We start from the raw sequence: 21,236 nt of genomic DNA on the forward strand, positions 1-21,236 counted from the left end.
TCTCTAAAATCAATAAAGAAAAAAAAAATTTTTTAAGATCTAAACAGATGAAAACCACACTTTTTTTTTCCTTTATTGATTTTTTATATTTATTTATTTATTTAATCCTCACCTGAGGACATTTTTCCATTTTTTTATTCAGATAGAGTGGGAGGGAGAGAGAGAGCGAAAAACATAGACGTGAAAGAGACATATTGAGTGATTGCCACCCACACGACCAACCAGGGCCGGTGACAAACTGCCACCAAGGTACATGCCCTTAGCAGGTACCGAACCCAGGTCCCTCTGGACCTCAGGCCGATGCTCTAACCTCTGAGCCAAACCAGCCAGGGTGAAAATTTTTTTAAAAATAGAAAGAAACAGAACTGTTAAGTCCATGGTCGACTTTCTGCCCTTTCTTAAATATTTCTCATATCTAAAGCACATAAGACAAAACCGTGGTTCAGTGGTACTTAAAATTATTATATTAAAAAAAAAAATGATGGAGGCTAAGACAACAAATTAATAAAACAGTAGGAAAGAAATCACAACTTACCATATGGACACAATGAAATATAGAATTTATAGTTGAGTTGTAAAGAAATATATAGCTACACTATGGTATTGCCGTAACTAGATGTTATTTATCATCATTTTCATCATTATCACTTGGGCTTTTCCTCCCTACCAGACTTAAACTGAATTGTTTTAAGTGGGAAGGGAGTATGTAGAAGCTGTATACAGGGAGCAGGCACCATCTCCCAGAAGCCTTTGCTTCTGGCTCTTTGGAACTTTAGAGGAAGATCTTAAGACTGCACATTTAAGAACATGTAACTGTAGTTTGCCATGGAATAAAAAGGTTCAGTTGGGGGGAAAAATTATTATAGCAAATCTCAGTCTATTTCTTGAAACATTCAATGCTACCCAGTCCGCAAACCAGAAAATGCGGATAGAGCAAAAGGACCAAGCGAAAGAAAAAGTGAGCAAAAAGACCACAGATTAAAAATCTTCTCTGTGCATTACAGAGGAAAATTAGTTCGGTGATCTCATTATTCCCCACTTGTACTCACCACAAAATCACTTTATTATTAAGTACCTGAAGTCATCTCTGCCTAAAGTGGATTCGGTTTTGAATCAATCAATTGTAACTGGTTAGCTAGGGTTTTGAGCAGCTCTGATGAATTGACGGAGCGGGACGTGGTCACTGCTGTCTCAGAGCGCTCCCAGAGTTCGGGGCCTTTGGCCGACACCGGTGTTACATGAGGTTACCGAGCATAATCTAAAAGTCCACTTACTAATGGGAACATTTTTTTAACTCTTTTTCATCACAAAAGCCTTTTGTGTTTAAAGACATCCATCCATTGAACACAAGACAGTGGTAAATCTGTGTTTCCTTTCCTTTTACAAATAAGAAAAGTAGTTTAGTTATGGATTTTTGAGAAAAATGAAATCCTAGTAGCTATTGTGATAATCTCAACAAACATTAATTTTGAAGCTTTATTTTTAAATGACCGAATTCCTTCATTACAGTTTCTAAGCAGTAACTTGTAATATAGAAATGACAGGTATGTTGAAGTATTTAAAATACTTTCCTGAAAGGAGAGAAAAGCCTGTTCAATGTAATTTAGCTAAAAACTGAATAGAAATTATGGACATTTTCATTTCCATGTCATCCCATGACTTGTTCAAACTAAAGATATAATTTTCTAAGAATTTACAGAGTAAAAGAAATGTAATAATTGTGACTACCCCCAAATGCTAATATTAGACTATAAGCCAGAACGTAGTTTTTAAAATAAAATGTGAAGTAGACACATTTATTATTATATTGCAGAATCTTTTGCCAACTGGGAACCACTGTGATCATTTTAAATAGAGACCTGCATTTATTACCATCATTTTCATCAATAAATATTACATCTTACTGTGTACAAGTGAGTATAATTGATACGGTCTCTCTTCTCAAGGAGTAGACAGAATAATAAGGGATGGATAATTACTATATGCTTAAGTATAATTCAAAATGGGAAGTTCAAGAGTGCCATTTTATTTGTATACATAAAAAAAATGGGTATTTTTTTGAAAGGGAGAGACTGCATTTTGTTAGAAAATGAAAGAAAGGTTCTTGATTTAAGGTATCATTTTGTGGGAAGGGTGGATTTTTGTTGACAATTGCAGGTGGAAGGGAACAGCAGATCCAGCTGGATTAAGAGGCTTTGGAGATAAGATGTGTATGAGTTCTGAATGGAAAATGAATTGTGGAATGGTGGGGGAGTGATGTTGAACCTTATTTGTTAGATACTGGGGGAAAGTCCAGGTTTTCAAATAAGGAATGTTTTGAAGACTGTCTTGCTTTCTTCAGTTACTGGAGAAATTCTATGTGAGATGACATTTGTAGCAGTACTTTGAGGAATGTCAGTAAGAAGCAGTATGAAAAGAAAGGAAGGGGCTCCAGAAAAGTGTGGGGTAAAAGCAATAACAATTAGCTGATTTAATAAGGGGGGCACGTGAAACGCATAGAAGTTTTGAAAGGAATGACCAGGAGAAGGTGATTCTGTGACCTGAGATTTAATAGAAGAATAGTACTCAAGTTTTTAATGACTGTTGGACATTCAGGTGGAGAAGGATGGGGGAAATATGATACTGGAGTTTATGGGGGGATGTTAGAGCTGGGATGGGGATTTGCTATTCATCACCTCGGAGATAGTAACTGACCTTGTAGAAAGTGTGACATTAGGTACAATTTCTGAGAAGCTCACCAATAGAGGCAGAAAGAAGAGGGTAGGTAGTAGAACCTAGAGGGGGAGACTAACATTTAGGTGTATGCAGAGAGAAGAGATGAAGAGGAAGGTAAGAGGAATAGAGGTAAGAGAAGAGAGGGTAGAAAGGGGGTAAGGGGGGAGAGAGAGAGGCAAAGACAGAGAGACCCAAGAGAATTAAATAATGTACTACCAAGTCTGAAAATGCTTTCTTAAAAGACCAAATGCTAAGTGAAATAAGTGAGACAGAAAAATTCAAGAACCATATGGTTTCACTCATATGTGGGATATAAAACAGAAAGCAACAAATGAACAAAACAAGACAAATAAAAACTCATAGGCACAGACTACAGTATGGTGGTAACCAGAAGGACAGAAGGTGGGGGTGGTAGTATAGGGGAAAGGGGGTGAAATATATGTGGACGGAAGGAGATTTGACTTTGGGTGGTGAACACAATGCAAATACAGATGATGTGTCGAAGAATGGTACACTTGAAACCTATATAATTTTAATACCAATGTCACCCCAATACATTTAATAAAAATTAAAAGGTCAAATGGTGTTTTTGGCAAGCCACATAGTTTCTGTGACAACTACTCAACTCTGCCACTGTAGCACTAAAGTGGCCAGAAACAAGATAAATGAGCACGGTTGACTAAATCTTGATTTACAAAAACCGGTGGCAAGGCCTACAGACCTTAGTGTGCCCATCCCTGAAACAGGGAAGGAGACGGTTTCAAGGTGAGGCTGAAGTGAAGCAGAGAGAACCCACAGTCTGTGGAGAGGTCCAATGGCATCGTAACTGAGAAGTGGACCCTGTACCAGGGAATTATAAGATCATTGTGAAGTTATTTTTTTTTATGATAATGGGAGCAGAAACCTTTACACTGTTAAGTGTGTAGATTGTACTTGGGGAAAAATGAGTAAATTGCATATTGTATCCACACAGTAGCAACATCTAAGATTTACATAACACCGAATTTTCAAGTCTTCATCTGGGATTATATCAGTCACAGTCGCTACTGGGAGGCATACAGTCTCACTACCAGTAACAAAGTAAAGGAAGTACCAGAACGTAGTGGGAACATCAGTAAGCAGAATAAGACCCTGGAGAGCTGGTTGTAATCTCAGAGTTCACCATACTTTGAGTCAGGCTCTATTTACTGAAGAATTTTTCTCTCATCGTATATGTTGATATGCCAGAAAAATCAAGCATATATTTGAGCAACTGATACTCTGAAACCAAATGAGGTCAGACATCAGTTGTACAAATATATTATGAAGAGCGTGTTTGATCGCCCTTCAGGTAATAAAGTCCTGAGTTATAATATGTGCAGCCAGTGTGAAGTGACCAGAGAGAAAAAGCTAGTACAGTTTTTAGAGAATATTAATATTAACGTCACTAATGATTCCCATGCACGTGTCTCCAACTGGATCTGCCCCGATCGGATAGCCAGGGTGATCCTTATCAGACATCATACTTCAGATTGTGTCATTCTTGTGCTCAATGCCCTCCAGTGGCTTTCCTTTCTACCCAGAGCAAAATTCAAAATCCTTACATTGTCGCCAAGCCCTTCATACCCTGCACACCGTCCTCTGTCTGCGCTCGGCCACTTCGCTCTCCTTTGCTCAGCCGCAGGGGTAACCTCTCTGCAGGTCCTCAGACACGTAAAACCTGCAGCACTTCAGAGCCTTTGTACTATTATTTACCACTGCCACCCCATACCCCCCAAATAAACCACCCCTGTAATCCTTCCACAGCTCCTCGGGTCCTTGCTCAGATGTCATTCTCTCCAGAAGGCCTCTCCTCACCTCTTGAATCATCCACCTGCCTCTCAGCAGCCCCTGCCCCCTTCCCTGTTCCATCTTTCTCCGTGGCACTTCCCTGAGAGAGGATGTGTTCTTCTTATGTATCTGTTTGTGATCTGTCGCATGCCAGTGTGGAAGCAGGAATTTTATCTGCCTTCTTGCCTGCTCTCTCCCTAGCACCCAGTACAGTGCTAGGTGCCCCATAGGTGCCCAGTGAATATCTCTTAACCAAATCCATAAATGAATGTTTGGATCAAGAGCAGTAGTGTGTGTTTTTTTTGTTGTTTTGTTTTTTATCCTCACCTGAGGACATTTTTCCGTTTTTTGTTCAAATAGAGTGGGAGGGAGAGAGAGGAAGAGAGAGAGAAAGAGAAACATCGACGTGAAAGGGACACATCGAGTGGCTGCCACCCACACGGCCCAACCGGGGCCAGGGACAAACTGCAACCGAGGTACGTGCCCTTAGCGGGAACCAAACCCAGGTCTCTCTAGACTGCAGGCTGACGCTCTAACCACTGAGCCAAACTGGCCAGGGCAGTAGTGGTTTTATATATTATCCAATATATATTTTATAGTGGTATTTTCAGTTTAGGTACATTAAAAAAAAAAAAAAAAAAAAAAACCTGCCTCCTTTGAATTAGTCCAAGAGAATGTGAGGGATTTAGAAATAGTGTAATATAAGGATGGCTGAAGAAGCACTAACTTTACTGTCAGGGTAAAACAGAATGATGATTGACTGCTAAGTGCCAGGCAGGGTACTAAATGCTTTGCATGTATTATCTCATTGACTCACACAGCAGCAGTGGCAGGGGACAAACAGGATGAGCTGTGGGAAATCAATTGCCCAAGGTCAGATGGCTGCAAATGATGGGGCCAGAAGTCACACTCGTGTTCTGTGAAGCCAGAGCCATGGTTTTATCCTAAAGAAACATGGTTACTGCCCTTTTTGGAGCAATTCCTGCATTGGATGAGTGGGAGGAGAACTCTTCTACTCCTCAAAGCCATTCTGCTAGGACTCTCTCCCCACACATTCATTTCCACATACATTCATTTCCCCTTCTCTCTCCTTCTTCCCCTACTGCCCTTCTTGCTCGTCAAAGCAGCAGCCCCCCTGCAAGCCAAGGCTTCTCTAACTGGGGCACATGTCAGCCTTGGCAGGGCAAACAATGATGGCATCTGCGGGTAGCAGGCAGCCTGTCAGTGGCTGAATGGGCGGGGGGGGGGGGGGGCTGACAGCACTCCCACCACCAGCTGCTTCACACCCCTTCCTCCATCGTGTTCACCTCTCGGGTGGAGGTGAGCGGTACTGAATAATTTCATCTGTGATTCTTCTGATAAAGAGAAGTTAGTCTGTGAGATTCAATGTATGTTCATAGATTGTTGTGTTGTGCACATTTAGTATGATGACTTAGAGAAAAGCTTCCTTTTCTTGAAGAATAGCTGAATGAGCCAGTTTCTTTCTGAGGAAGTTAGAAGACCATTGAATCTTTCGACAGGTGGATGGGAGAGGTGAGAATGCACACTGATTTCTGTGTGTTGGTGTCTGATTTCTGGTTGGTTACATGGCGGGAAAATAAGTTTAAGTGTCTCATGTGAGGTGAAGAGAGGCAAGTATATGAAATGTAGCTTTGAGTAACCACCTACCTGGGAGGATCCACCCAGATGAGCCTCCTGACAACTATAAGCTTGGGTAGAAAAGCTTTGTTCTTCTGAGCAGTAATGCGAACCGACAGCCTCTTCTAGTAGAAGCCCACCTGAGGCAGAGGCAAGGATGAAAGAAGATGCTTCTAAACCCAAGTACCTGGGAGTACATTTTGCATTTGAACTTGAGAAGGAAATAATGGAGGATATATATGGCTTTTCTTTGTCTTTTTTATATTAATAGCACACTTAAATGTATGCCACTTAAGGCCAGGTTTCCTCAGAGGAAAAGAATAGAGCACAGTGTGATAGGCTGACTGTAACTGTAGCAGGAGTTTGTCCACATCACTGCCAGGAAATCTCTGGAAGGAGCTGGGAGGGTAACATGGTACACTGATTTTTGTATTGCTGTGTAACAAGTCACCCCAAATTGTAGTAGATTAAAATAGGAAGTATTTTGTTTGCTCACAGTTTTGTAAGTCAAATACTTGGGATGGGTTCAGCCAGGAAATGCATGGCTGCGATGTGGCCGGTCAGTCTAGCAGGGCTCGATTGCATCACTGAGGTTGGCTGCCAGCTGAGCAGCATGAGTCTTAGGCTTTCCTGGGCTTCTTCACACGGTAGCCAGGTTCCAAACAAGCAGGTTTATCGTAAGTCATTTACCATAGTTTATTAGTATGATCTTTATAAGAACGATTTACTGTAGGTGTGTTTTTGAAAGTAAGAGTAAATGGGTTCGACTTCAGGTGTGAGAGTTCTGGAGTTACCCTCCCAGGGAATTTGTCACATTGAATGAAGCTCACACAGTGTTCTAAAATACCTCCAACTCGGAGAAATGACAGCCCCACCAGCAAAGAGCTGGCATTCCCAAAATTCTCTGATTCCTTTTTCTTTTTTAAGAGGAACAAAATCTCTAATGTAAATTTATTTCAGGTGCATATAGATAGTCTGTGGCTCTCTCAGTGAGGCAGATCATTTTTAGTTCTGGTGCTCAGGTTACTTGTCCAATTTCTCTGAATTGGCACCCCAGAGAATGGGTGCTTCCTAAATGAGCTGAGAAACTCAAAGACTAGTAGAGGTTAACTAGAGTAGATGTCCCTATACCCCATTTAATAAAAGGAGAGTAGATTTTGAATATGGCGGTAGATTTAGTGGAAAGTACCCTGACCTTCTCCCAGGACCAAACTAGAATTACAGTTAAAATATGGAAAAATCATCCTGAATAACCACCTGAAGACTAGCTGGAGAGAACCCTTATATCCAAGGGCATAAAGAGGAGCCCGCATCAAGATTGGTAGGCAGTATGGAGGCACGAGAGGGCTGGCTGGGCTCCCACCAGCAGCAGCTGAAGCTTTGGAAGGATATCTCAGCTGTGGGGTTTCCCTTTGAGAAGTCTGGGGCCTAAACCCCAAACTGGGCTTCCCAGCCCAGAATAACAGAACCGGAAATAATGCCCACACAACCTCTGGCTATGAAAAGCACCGGAGGTTCTGTCCAGCAGGGAGAGATGGCTAGAAACACAGGGGCCCACTTAAAGGGCCAACACACTAAATTTTGTTTGCAGCCACTCTCCCTGGGCTCCAGTAGAGGGAGGGCAGAGTGGACTAGAGCTGCATGGGGAAATCTGGAGTTGGTGGCTCAGGAGATCGAGGTGAGAAGATGAAAGCCAGGATCCCTGTGCTGAGTCATTTCCCAAAGCTGCACAAGCCATCTTTCTCAGCCAGAACTTTACCATCAATGCGACTTTAGCCTGAGGGGAAGCAATAGCTCCCCCCTTGGAAACCCTCTCACCACCCTGTGGAGTTTACGTCCTGCTGAACACTACAGCTTGAGGCTCATTAAGTGCCTGGAACTAACAGCCTCCAGGCAGAGGCAGAACTATGGGTGCTTTAGTCTTTGCCAGGCGTACTCCTGGGCCCACGGCTAGTAACTTGGTGTGCCGCTTGATCCTTTCCACATACACCTAGCCCAGCAGAGGTAGCCACAAGCTATGGATTGCTGATAGCTCCAAACAGGGTACTCAGGGCCAGTCACAAACAGTATCTGACATTGGCCTACACCAGAGACCCTTAATAGGCCCTAAACCAATACACCCAGTGACCAACATCAGACAACAGAGCAGAATTCAATAAGCTTCATAAGCAGTATATTCACAGGGAGATCTTGGCAGGCTCCAAAGCCTCCTGAGTGCATTCTTCTTCGTGTAATAAGCACCTTCACAGCAGCCTGCACACTGTGTTGGGGGTTATGCCTCACTATCAGCCATTCTGAGGGTCAAGTCCACACATGAATGGGCCAGTTGCAATCAAGACTCCATTACAACAAGAGGACCCACACAATGTGTATAAGGGCATTATTAGAACACTCAGATCTGGTAATTAAGGAGTCTGCGCCACTGGGTCTCATAGGTCATCTACTATATAAGACCATCTGACCAAGACTAGGAGTTGTAACAGATTTACCTATACATTGAAAAAAAGTCAAACAGGCAGCCAAAATGGGAAGACAAAGAAACAAGCCCTAAATGAAGGAATAGGAGAATTCTCTAGAAGAAGAGCTAAATGAAATGGAGATAAGCAATTTATCAAATATAGAGTTCAGAATAATGATTATAAGAATGTTCAACTGCATGGGGGAAAAGTATAGAAACTATGAAAAAGAACCAGTCAGAAATGAAGCATGAAAAAGCAGAAATAAAGAATACACTGAATTAGAAGAAGCCAAGAATCAGATCAGTGAATTAGAAGACAGGGTAGAAAATAATTACTGAATTAGAGAACCAAAAAGAAAAAAAACAATTAAAAAACAGGAGGACACCCCAGCTGGTGTAGCTCAGTGGTTGAGCACCAACCCATGTTGCTGGTTTGATTCCCAATCAGGGCACATGCTCATGTTGTGGGCCAGATCTCCAGTGGGGGTCATGCAGGAGGCAACCAATTGATATTCTCTCTCATCGATGTTTCTATTTCTCCTTCTCTTCTTCTCTCCTTCTCTCTTCCTCTCTCTCTAAAATCAATAAAGAAAAAAAATTTTTAAACACACAAAAAAACAAGGAGGGCAGTTTAAGGGAGCTGTGGGACAATATGAAGTGTAACAATATCTACATTATAGAGTACTAGAAGGAGAAGAAAGTGAACGAAGGATAGAGAACCTGTTTGAAGAAATAATGGCAGACAATTTCCTTAACCTGGTGAAGGAAGAAGTCACACAAGTTCAGGAAACACAGAGAGTCCCAGGCAAGAAGAACCCAAAGAGGCCCACACCAAGACATATTATAATTAACACGCTAAAAATTAAAGATAAAGAGAGAATTTTAAAGTCAGCAAGAGAAAAGCAATTTGTTACCTACAAAGGAGCTCCCATAAGGCAGTCAGCTGATTTCTCAACAGAATCACTACACATCAGAAGGGAATGGTATGAAGTATTCAAGGTAATGAAAAACAAGGATCTGAATCTAAGACTACTCTATCCATCAAGGTTATCATTCAAAATAGAAGGTGAAAAAAGAGCTTCCCAGACACACACACACAAAAAAATGGCTAAAGGAATATATTACCACCAAACCAGCATGCAAGAAATGTTAAAGGGACTGCTGTAATAAACAGAAGACAGAGAGAGAGAGAAACATAGGTATAATAAATAAAATGGCAATAAATAAGTACCTGTTAATAATAACCTTAAATGTAAATGAATTAAATGCTTCAATCAAAAGATATAGGGTAGCCAAATGGATAAGGAACTATGATCCATATATATGCTGTGTATAAGAGACCTACCTCAGAACAAAAGACTCATATAAGATGAAAGTGAAGGGATGGAAAAAAAATTTCCATTCTAATGGAAATGAAAAAAAGTAGGGGTAGCAATACTTATACCCGACAAAATAGACTTCAAAACAAAGGCCATAACAAGAGACAAAGACGGTCATTACATAATACTGACAGGATTTATCCAACAAGAGGATATAACCCAGGTAAACATATATGTACCTAATATAAGAGCCCATCAATTTATTTAAAGACTCTTGGGCGACTTTAAGAGAGAGATCAACAGAGGTACACTCATAGTAAGAGACTAACACCCCACTGAGTTCACTGGATAGATTTTCCAGACAAAAAAATCAACAAAGAAACCATGACCCTCAATGACACATTAGGTCAGATGGATTTAATTGACATATACAGAACATTTCACCCCAAAGTTGCAGAATATACATTCGTTTCAACTGCACATGGGACATTCTCAAAGACAGACCAATGATTGTACACAAAATAAGTCTCTACAAATTCAAGAAGACTGAAATCATATCAAATATGTTCTCAGATCACAATGACATGAAACTAGAAACCAACTACAATAAAAACACTCAAAAACATTCAAACACATGGAAGCTAAATAGCATGTTATTAAACAATGAATCAAAAACTTCCTGGAAACAAATAAAAAAGAACACACAACAACACAAATTCTATGGGACACAGCAACTGATAAAGGGTTAATTTCCAAAATATATAAAGAACTCATACAACTTAACAAAAGGAAGACAATCCAATTAAAAATGGTCAAAGGACCTAAACAGACACTTCTACAAAGAAGACATACAGATGTCCAAGAGACATATGAAAAAATGCTCAAAGTCCCTGATCGTCAGAGAGATACAAATTAAAATTACTATGAGGTATCACCTCAACACCTACCAGAATGGCTGCCATCAACAAACAACAACTGCTGGCAAGGATACCGAGAAAAGGACACCCTACTACACTGCTGGTGAGAATGCAGACTGGTATAGCCACTATGGAAAACAGTATGGAGTTTCCTGAAAAAATTTAAAATGGAACTGCCATTTGACCCAATGATCTCACTGCTGGGAATATATCCTAAGAATACTGAAATACCAATCAAAAAGAATATATGAACCTTATGTTCATAGCAGCACTATTTATAATAGCTAAGATCTGGAAACAGCCTAAGTGCCCATCAGCAGATGAGTGGATAAAAAAGCTGTGGTACATTTATATAATGGAATACTATGCAGCTATAGAAAAAGAAGGACCTGTTACCCTTTGAGACAGCATGGAGGAACCTGGAGAGTATTATGCTAGGCTAAATAAGCTCATCAGAGAAAGACAAGTATCACATGATCTCATTTATATGTGGAACTTGCTGAACAAAATAACTGATGAACAAAATAGACCCAGTCCGGCTGGTGTGGCTCGGTGGTTGAGCATCAACCCATGCACCAAGAGGTCACAGGTTCGATTCCCAGTCAGGACACATGCCCAGGTTGTGGCCAATCGATGATCTCTCTCATCGTTGTTTCTATCTCTCTCTCCTTCTCACTTCCTCTCTGTCTAAAAAAAAAAACAAAAACAAAATAGACCCAGAGACATAGAAGCATGGAACACACTGATGAATTTCAGGGGTGGGGGTGGGAGGAGGGGATTAACCAAAGAGCTTCTGTGCATATATGTATAGCTAATGGACACAGACAATAGTGTGGTGAAGGCCTGGGGTTGGTGAGAGTAAAGTGTAAGGAGTCAATGGGGGACATCTGTTATATTTTCAACAATAAATATAAATTTTAAAAATAAATAAAAAGGAGAGTGGAATTATGCAAGTATGCAGATAAGCTAATCCTCTGACAATCAGCAATGCAGATTTGAAAAGCCTTTCTAATTACTTCCTGAACTTGGCTGAAGGTATGGGTAAAAAAGTTTCTCAGCATGATGGTAGCAGATGTATTTCATAATATTGATTGAAAATATTGGAAAGAAATCCTCAATTATAATGTTCCTGAAAAGTACATCAAAAAGAAAATCATATTTAACATATTTTAAACTTTCACTGAGATATAAACATAACATAATTTAGATGATCACTCGCACACCAGATATTTGAAGTCTTTGTATAGCTAGACTTTAACGGCAGAGTCAGATTGCCTATTGGTTAATTGCCTGTATCTTCCTTGAGTTCTATTACTTACATATGAGAGCTCTAGTTTTCTTGGACAGAATGGGACCACCAGAATATTCTCTTATCTTTAGCTATTTGTTAATTTGGTGTCTTGGCAAAGGAGTCTTAGTGCATCGTATTTCAACAACATTAAATGTTAAATTGTTGACATTTACAGGCATACATAACACCACACAATATGTGATTTGGAAGCCTAGATAGATCTGTTACTCATTTTCTTGGCTGAATTTGAGTAGTTATAAGTGATTGCTAACTGAATCACTCTATAACAGATTGCCCCCAAAAAGCTCTCTATGAATTCCTGGTTGATATGCCTGTATCATCCTGTGACCTGTGCTACGTGAGGGCTGGTTGTTAATCTTTACCGTACTTTCTGCGAGCTGTTCAGTATCTTTCCAGTACTTCTGTTTAGTGTAAGTTCTCCTGAACCAGTTTCTCTTGCCTGGTGCCAAGGTAAACCTTAAATGATACAGCACCGTCCGTGCCTTTGGAGTGACTGATGCTTCAGTAGCTCTCTGCTCTCAGGTAGTTCCTGCTACACAGGGTTTCTCCAACATCTCTCTTCTCGGAAATCTCGAGAGATCCAGTAGAAGTCCTTTTGTCCCACCGTGTGTGGGATGGGACAAGGAAAATATTCAGGAACTCTTTAATGAATGTCACTGCATAATTCCTGGCATTTGGGCAAGTGATGGCTATATTTGAGGAATCGGTGAGGGCTGAGTCACATGACAGTTCATTGTTTGATCTGAGGACCAGAAAATATGGATAATCTAGTATATGATTCAATTTCTTTGCTAGTGACTGAAACTACAACATAGTAATGCAATTGAAAGTCATAAGATGTAACACCTTTCTCTATCCAAACTGTTAAATCTCCAACTCAGAGTTTCTCCACTTGGCACTCTTGACATTTTAGAATGGTTAACTCTTCGTCATGGGGGACTGACTGACCTGTGCATTGTGGGATGTCTAGGAACATCAACGAAGATGCCAGTGACATCTCCCTTCCCCTAAGTTGTGACAATTCCGAATGCCTCCAGACATTACCGAATGTCTCTTTGGGGGAAAATGTGCTCTTGTTTGAGGACTACTGGTTTAGATTATTTTAGTTATTTTATCTTTAATTTAACCCACAATTACCTAACACTTTCATTATTCAAGCTGCATTTTAATATGTGTATGCTTACAGGAATAATGTGCGGGCAATGCAGTAGTACACTCGGCTTAACAGATACCAGTTTCCTCCTAACCAAGTTTCGTTGCAAACATGTTGAAACTCTCTAGATACAGTTTCTATTCATATGTGTTAGGTAGAATCATAAAAGGTTGTCTGTAGGTTTAAAAAAAAAAGGTGAAATACTAGCACTTTCCTGAAGTTCTACCTAATGCATGCTCTAAAGTAAGAAAAAAATTATTTGAGAAAAATACAAAATTGTAATTGTACCTAGATGTCATCATAACCATGATTTTAAGTGGATTTTTTTTTTTTTTTTTTTTGTAAGCAGTGGTGGTTTCAAAAATGTTATGCAGGAAGGTTTGAGGAGCAGCGATTTGGTTGCAGCTGGTTGGCATTGAAGCTTTGTATTCTAACATTGCAATTATGTAGCTAGCACAGTGCTTTTAATTTAGTAGGTGTGTGTATTTTGTGCTTGAGGTGAGGGCTAATGGAAATCCTACACCGTGGTTATTAAAGCTGTTGATAGAGAGAAGGAGGTAGAAATGAAAACTTATTTTTAAAAATATGAGTTAAGGTATGAAATGATGACTGTAATCTGCTCATTGGAAAGGATCTGATGGTCCTAGTCAACAGGGCTCAAACCCTGGGGCTGTTTTTTTGCTTTGACAAGTTCACAGTGGGAGGAGAATTCTATCTGGAAATGCTGTTTTCAAAAATGAAATCAGGATCGAGACGAAGAGTACTTTTTAGCACATACAAACTCCTAATTATAATGCTACTACTACTTCTGTCATTTCTCTACATTCAGATCACAGTAATAAACTGCTAGATAATCATTTACTGAAGAATGAAAAATACCTAAAACTTGATGTGAGCCTTGCATGCCTTGTTCTCCGTTGGGCTTTTAGGAGAGCTGTGAGCAAGAGCGGTGGCTTGGCCAGAGCCCTGGCAGCAGAAGCAGGGAGAAGCCAGAGGGTCAAACACTAACAGCTGAGCTGTCTAATCAGCTTCCGAGCCCTCAGGAATAGATAACATCATGCGTTTTACAGTTCCTATTCTGTAGTCGTACCCTGAAACGACGGAGAGCTGATGGAGGCTTTATAAACCAATGAACAAGACAAAAGAGCCAGTGAGTGCTCAGTACCTAAAATACATTGCGTTCACGAATTCCTGGGACCTCTAGAGAATTCCATGGGTGTGATGTACACAGAAGAGACCTTCCATGCTTGATGTTGGTCCAGGACCAGGTTAACGTTCTGCACACTAATTTTAATTCATATATATGCCTTTTTTCTCCAGCACAAATGGACCCCCGAGGCCTATCTCCCAGACAAAGTAAAAGTGACAGTGATGATGATGACCTGCCAAATGTGACCTTAGATAGCGTTAATGAAACCGGATCTACGGCCCTTTCCATAGCCAGAGCAGTTCAAGAGTAAGTATCACATTCTCAGGATGAAATAAGAATTGCCAAGGTGTTCGATGGATAATGGAAATAGCGGCATCTCCTGTTCCCCAGATCTGTCATTCTAGCCCTGAACTGGCACAGGTGTCGACGTCTTTCCATGCAGTCTTACGTTCTTCGCAAGGAGATTAGGGGAAAGTCTGGAGTGGTTTACACAGTGGAAAATTTGTGTTTTGATTAGAAATAAGACATCTGTGCATCTTGTCTGATACCCCCTGGCTCTTCTCCTTAGCTCTGAAAAAAGAAATTGTTCATTCTGAATGTCCCTATCCAGTTATCATCATCATTGTTATGTATTCGTACACAACAGTCAAAGGAAATAAATAGAGCTAGTGTTATTATTTTGTCTTGATAGGAAAGCACAGAATAACTTTTTTGAAATTTCCAAATGGGAAGACGATATGTTACCACTTGGGAAAATCCAGAACCATCGGTAATTTTTAAAAGGATCTTTTCCCTTTCCTTTTGTCCAGACCACAGGGTTAGAGTTCAACCCTTGTTTACTGAAACCAGCCCTTTTTCTGTCATTGTCAATTTTGTATGTAGAATTGAACCTGTGTCTAGTCCATATATATTTATGTGTGTATACACACAAATATATATAACATATTAGAGGAAGCCAGGATATAATGGATCGAAAATGAAATTTAGAGTCAGATCCGGATTCAAATTCACATTCAAGCTCTTATGGCCAGTTATTTAACCACACAGAGATGTCTCTTCATCTGTGGTGAGAAAGTCAGAACACTTAGCTTATAGGACCATATGAGGGTGTTACAGTCACAAAGCACACAGAGCAAATCCATAGAAGGCTTTGATTAATGGTAGAACTAGTAGTATAATTAGTGGTAGCAATAGTGTGTAGTATAAGCATATGACAACCAGGAAATACAAATGTCACAAGTACCGTTATTCTGACTGTAAAAATGAAGACACTGAGGACCAGAGAAGTTAAATGATTTGTCCAGAGTCATAATAAATAGTCACAAGACACAGTTTTGGACTTTTGACTTCAAACACTGTTTTTTTCCCCAAAAGTTCCTGTAATGTCTGTTTCCATAATAGCCTTCCACTTGAACAATTTATAAAAACATTTTTAAATTTCTTTTTTTAAATTGCTATTTTAGAGAGAGAGGAAGGGAGAGAGATAGAAACATATGTCAGAGAGAAACAACGATCAGCTGCCTCCTGCACGCCCCCTGCTGGGGATCGAGCCCACAACCCGGGCATGTGCCCTGACTGGGAATCAAACCTCTCAGTCCATGGGACAATGCTTAATCCAGAGCCACACCAGCTGGGCATTTTTTCAAATTTGTTCAAATAACTGGTTGTCATAACCTAGTTTCTTCTAAGCAAGTGTAAATTTGAACCAGGATAGGCATTGAATCAAAAGGGTTACTGAAATTGTATCAAAAGTGGTGGCATGCCAAATTACCTGAGCGCTCTTTCAGTGATCAACACAGCGTCATGGATTTGTGTGAGCTAAATCTTGATATCAAAGATTCCATGTTTTCATCTGTAAAATTAGACTAAATGATGACAAGTTTCAATTCTTAGATGAATAATAAATTTCATAGACATTTTAATCACATTGCTATCGTGTACCATAAATATATATACGATCTATGTGTATATGTGCTTATAGATACGTATGTGTTTCTTTTAATTATAACTTTCAAGTTTGGAACTGTGATTACTAAAATCTAAGTTATGCTTACTCTGGGGCTTATGTAGCAAGTAATGGTATTCACTTCTTAAACATAACTATTCTGTGCTTCTAATGTTATGTGCTTATATTATAATGGGATATATTGATGTGAAACTTTTTTTGGAGTTTTTCAGTGTTCCATCATTTTTTTTCTTTTTTTATTGAACTTATTTATTGGGATGATAATGTGAAACAGTTAATAACCTCAGAAACCGGAGCTTCATTTTCAACATAACCTCTCTGAAAGGCTCTGTGAAAACATTTTCAAGCCACAGTGTTTAGTATAACTGTGCCTGTGCCTCCCTTTATGACTGTTATGAAAGCTGCACGAGTACCTAGGGAAATGCAGATTCATTATTCATGTAAGTGTTTTCATGAAAGATTAGTAAAGAACACTGAGCTGTCACCTGGGAAGCCCTAGAATGCCGGACCCGTCAATAGTTAATTAACCACCATTCAAGATTAAGTAGGTGTGTAAACACTGGGGAGTGCAAAGATGCTACTGGATAAGCAAAAAGAATGTTTTTTGGAGTTCTCTTCAATACAGGTGTATTTCAAAACTTACAATAATATATTAAGGTTTTGTTTGTTTTTTTGAGACAAGTAAACATATAACCCTTCCTAGAGAATTAAAAAATAAAAACTGCCTAGGTTCACCCAGAGTTAACTTTCAATGTACACAACTGTGACTCGTCTTTCAGCTCCTCTGTGCTTTCATGCACACCTGTTTCACTATTAATTTCTCCATCCTCTTGTTCTGTTTGCCTTTGAATTTTGATGCATTCTGTTAACTCATTAGGGGTCAAACAAACAAACAAAAAGCATTCTAGTATACTACGATCAATAAAATGATGCGTTAAGTAATAAAAGGATAAAACAACAGCTTGGTATGGTCATGATGAGAGGATTTCGAAAGACATCTGTGGACCTCTTCCCTGCCCTTGCAGAACTTTCCTGAGAGAAGAGTTAGGTTGAGAAGATGTTTGCAGGTAGAGAGGTGATGATATCAGAGGTTTAGGGACGGTAGTGGTAGCACATTGTAAAAGACCCTGACAACCAGTTCACTTTTGTCTTTGCAGTTACAGACACAGGAGCCATGGTTTAGGAGGGGTTCAAAGCCTGGCCACTTACTTCTTTTTCTTTTTCTTTTTAATCCTCACCAGAGGATATTTTTTCATTGATTTTCAGGTAAAGAGGGAGGGAATAAGAGGGGGAGAGAGAGAGCAGGAGAGAGAGAGGGAAATAGAGAGAGAGAGAGACATTGATGTGAGAGAGACATATGGATTGGTTGCCTCCTGCATGACCCCAACCAGGGCCAGGGATCGAACCGCAACCGAGGTACGTGCCCTTGACTGGAATCAAACCCTCGGCTCTTTGGTACAGGGGCCAGTGCTCTAACCACTGGGCAAAACCGGCCAGGGCAACTGGCCACCACGGGCGTGTCAGGAAGAGAAGGGGGAAGGTGAGAAGAAGGGAATTAGGGAAGATTGACACGGGAGAGGGATGAAACTGCCTGGTCCTCGGCCAGCCCTTGAAACAAGATGCTCACCCACAGGGTGGACACCTCCGACCTGAGCTCTCCTTCCCCACTCAGGTTCATGTTCTTGCCTCATGGAATAATCATTATAGTTTGAATTTTTAATCTGGTACTTTATTGACATTGTTATATTTGCATAACATAAAGGTTAATTCGCTAATGTTTTCTAAATGTCTAATATTTTACATTTTACTGGTTTTTAAAATGAACTTTTAATAAAGTTTCGGTTTGAGAAATGTTCCCTTTGATTTGAAATGCAGAAGTTGTTAGTCAGAATTACATCCCATGCCCCCCCTCCAAATATTCACATTTTCATCTTTAAATAAAAGAGAACATTGCTTGGTGGCTAGAGCAGCAACCTGTGGTCACTTCGATTTATATAGATTTATATAATGAGGCTACTGATCTGTGACAGGACTGATCATTTCAACCATTTTCATCTACTCATTTGATTCTCGTTCATCAGCTCAGCATCAGTGAATTCAGATAAGCTGGAAGAAATGGCCCCAGAGAGGCCCGCAGACAGGCGCTACCCTTTTCTTATCTCAATTATAGAGATGCTGTCCGAGTCAGAAACCATGTAATCAGAAATTCAGACGAAGCCACCTTCCAGCAATTCATAGGACATACTTTTGTTTTGATCTGTTTTTTGTTTTTGTTTCTCGGTGGTTGTTTTTTTTTTTTTACCCCTGATGGTAAAATAGGGTCATTACCCTTAACAACTTGACAAACATAATTATGAAATAAGTGTTTGGAAAAAGAGAGGTACAGGCACATGATTAGAGCAAATTATTATAATTAACTCTTACCCTAGGCAAAACAGTGATATTTTTTTAAATTGGCAAAGTCTGGCTTTGTTATTCAGAACCTGTTCAGAGACATTTCTGTTTAACCAGGGATCAGTTAACCTACGAGAACAAGGATGTAGCTGTAATACTTTCAGGAAGAGCGAACCGGGAAGTGGCAGAGCGGAGGCGGAGAAAGCAGGTGAAGGTGAGGGAGATGTACCTGTGTCCCTCAGTGTCAGGCCCTGCAGAATTGCCAAGTGCACATTAGGCCTTAAGTCACACCTTATCTGAGTAGTCTACCCTCTGATTTTGATTGTAAATTTCAGAGGGGAACAAAAGCAACATAAATTAGTAATGTTAGTGCTCTGGCCGGTCTGGCTCAGCGGTTAGAGCGTCGGCCCGCGGACCAGAGAATCCCGGGTTCGGTTCCCGCTAAGGGCGTGTACGTTGGTTGCAGTGTGTCCCAGCCCTGGTTGGGGTCATGTGGGTGGCAACCAGTTGATGTCTCTCTCACATCGATGTTTCTCTCTCTTTCCCCCCCTCACTCTCTCCCACTCCCTCGAAGATAATGCAGAAATGTTCTTGGGTGACGATAAAAAACAAATAAATAAATAAATTGGTAGTGTTAGTAACGTTACGCTTTGGCAAGAATCTCTGATGTTTGTACCTGTTAAAAGGATGTTTTTAAATGGTTCATTGTCGATTACATTTCAGCTAACTAAAATACTTCACTGTCTTCTTCCGATTTTATTCCAGTTGACCTTTGAACTACTTAGGTTGATTTATGTGTGGATTTTTTTCAATAAATATTATAAATGTATTTTTCTTATGATTTTCTTAATATTTTCTTTTTTTCTAGCTTACCTTATTGTGAGAGTACAATTCATACTTCATATAACATGCAAGACATGGATTAATTGACTGTTTATATTATCAGTGAGCCTTCCAGACAACAGTAAGCTATTAGTAGTTAAGTTTGGGAGAATCAAAAGTTATATGTAGATTTTCAAGTACACAGGACTCAGCGCCCCTAACCCCTCTGTATTGTTCAAGGGCCAATTATAGATTGCTCATGGAAAGTGGATCTTTTAAAGTAACACAATTTCTGAATTTCTGAAAATAGAGAGTCTTGTCTTTAGTACATTTTCACTTAAATGCTTTTTGAAAAACAGATATGGTAGCAAGTTAGATATACTATTGCTTCCTTCAAACTTTGTTGCTAGTTCAGACATCATGGTTCTTAATTTAGAAAACTGCATTTAATGATCAAAGAAAGCCAGAAATCTTGAGGGAGTGGTTATTTATTTTCTTCATTTTTCTTGTTCCAAAAACTGCTGGAACATACTTTTGGTTTCTCTTAATTTCTTAACACTTTTGATTGTGTTAATGTCTTTTAAAAACCTTTTTTTTTTTTTTCTTTACTCATTTTAGAGAGAGAGGAAGGGAGAAGGAAAGAGAGATAGAGACATCGATGAGAGAGAACATCGATTGGCCGCCTCCTGCATGCCCCCCACTGGGGATCGAGCCTACAACCTGGGCGTGTTCCCTGATCAGAAATCGAAATGGCAACCTCTTGGTGCATGGGTCAACGCTCAACCAGTGAGCCACACAGGCTGGGCGTGTTAATGTCTTTTAAATTACAGCAGAAACTATACTAGAGGTGAGGAAGAAAGAAAAAACAAAACAAAAGAACTGTGAGTGAGATCCTACTTTTTGGCAGATTCTATGAAAACTCACATAGTTTTTCTTTGATTCTCCCTGTGATCCTGTTTTTATCCTACAGATAAAGAAACAAGCTCAGAGAGGTGCCCAAGTCCTGGAGGTCCTACAACTGGTTATTGGCACAGTTCATATCCAAATCCAAGTTTGTCTACTATAAACCCATTTTCCTTTATGAAGGCTTCACCTGTTCTTATGCTGTGCCTTTAAAATCTCTAAACCTATCCCAACTAAGCAAAGCTTTTTGAGTCTTTAAACGAAAGAAAACATTTATGAACTCATTTCAGATTTTTTAAATCTTTAAACTCATTGTTACTTTAAATATAATCTGATTAAGGAGGAAATGATTCCATCAAATGCCTTCATAGATTTTTTAAAATCACAACAGATTTTTTGACATTTTAAATATAAGCCTTATTTTAAATGTAAAGAAACATCAAAAATAAATAACTTTTATAAATTATATCATGCACTTTAAAAATGATTTGGGAATGTTGAACATTAATTCTTAAATCAAAAATAATGACATTGCCTGGCCCATATGGCTCACTGGATTGAGAGACGTACCATGAACTGAGAGGTCCCTGTCAGGGCACATGCCCAGGTTGTGGGCTCAATCCCCAATAGGGGGTGTGCAGGAAGCAGCTGATCGATGTCTCTCTCTCACATCAATGTTT

At 39.8% G+C, this 21,236-nt stretch overlaps 1 protein-coding gene across 1 annotated transcript in view; it reads left to right on the forward strand.

The window, feature by feature from the left end:
- The window catches only part of KLF12 (Kruppel like factor 12), a 301,579-nt gene that overhangs the window by 171,964 nt on the left and 108,379 nt on the right, over positions 1-21,236 (forward strand). The window contains exon 5 of the mRNA XM_036250442.1: positions 14,642-14,777. Within this exon, the coding sequence (XP_036106335.1) occupies positions 14,642-14,777 (136 nt within the window). The remainder of the gene's footprint in view (positions 1-14,641; positions 14,778-21,236) is intronic.

Source organism: Molossus molossus, unplaced genomic scaffold (genome assembly GCF_014108415.1).
Source record: "Molossus molossus isolate mMolMol1 unplaced genomic scaffold, mMolMol1.p scaffold_m16_p_9, whole genome shotgun sequence".
In the NCBI taxonomy this organism is placed as follows: Eukaryota; Metazoa; Chordata; class Mammalia; order Chiroptera; family Molossidae; genus Molossus; species Molossus molossus.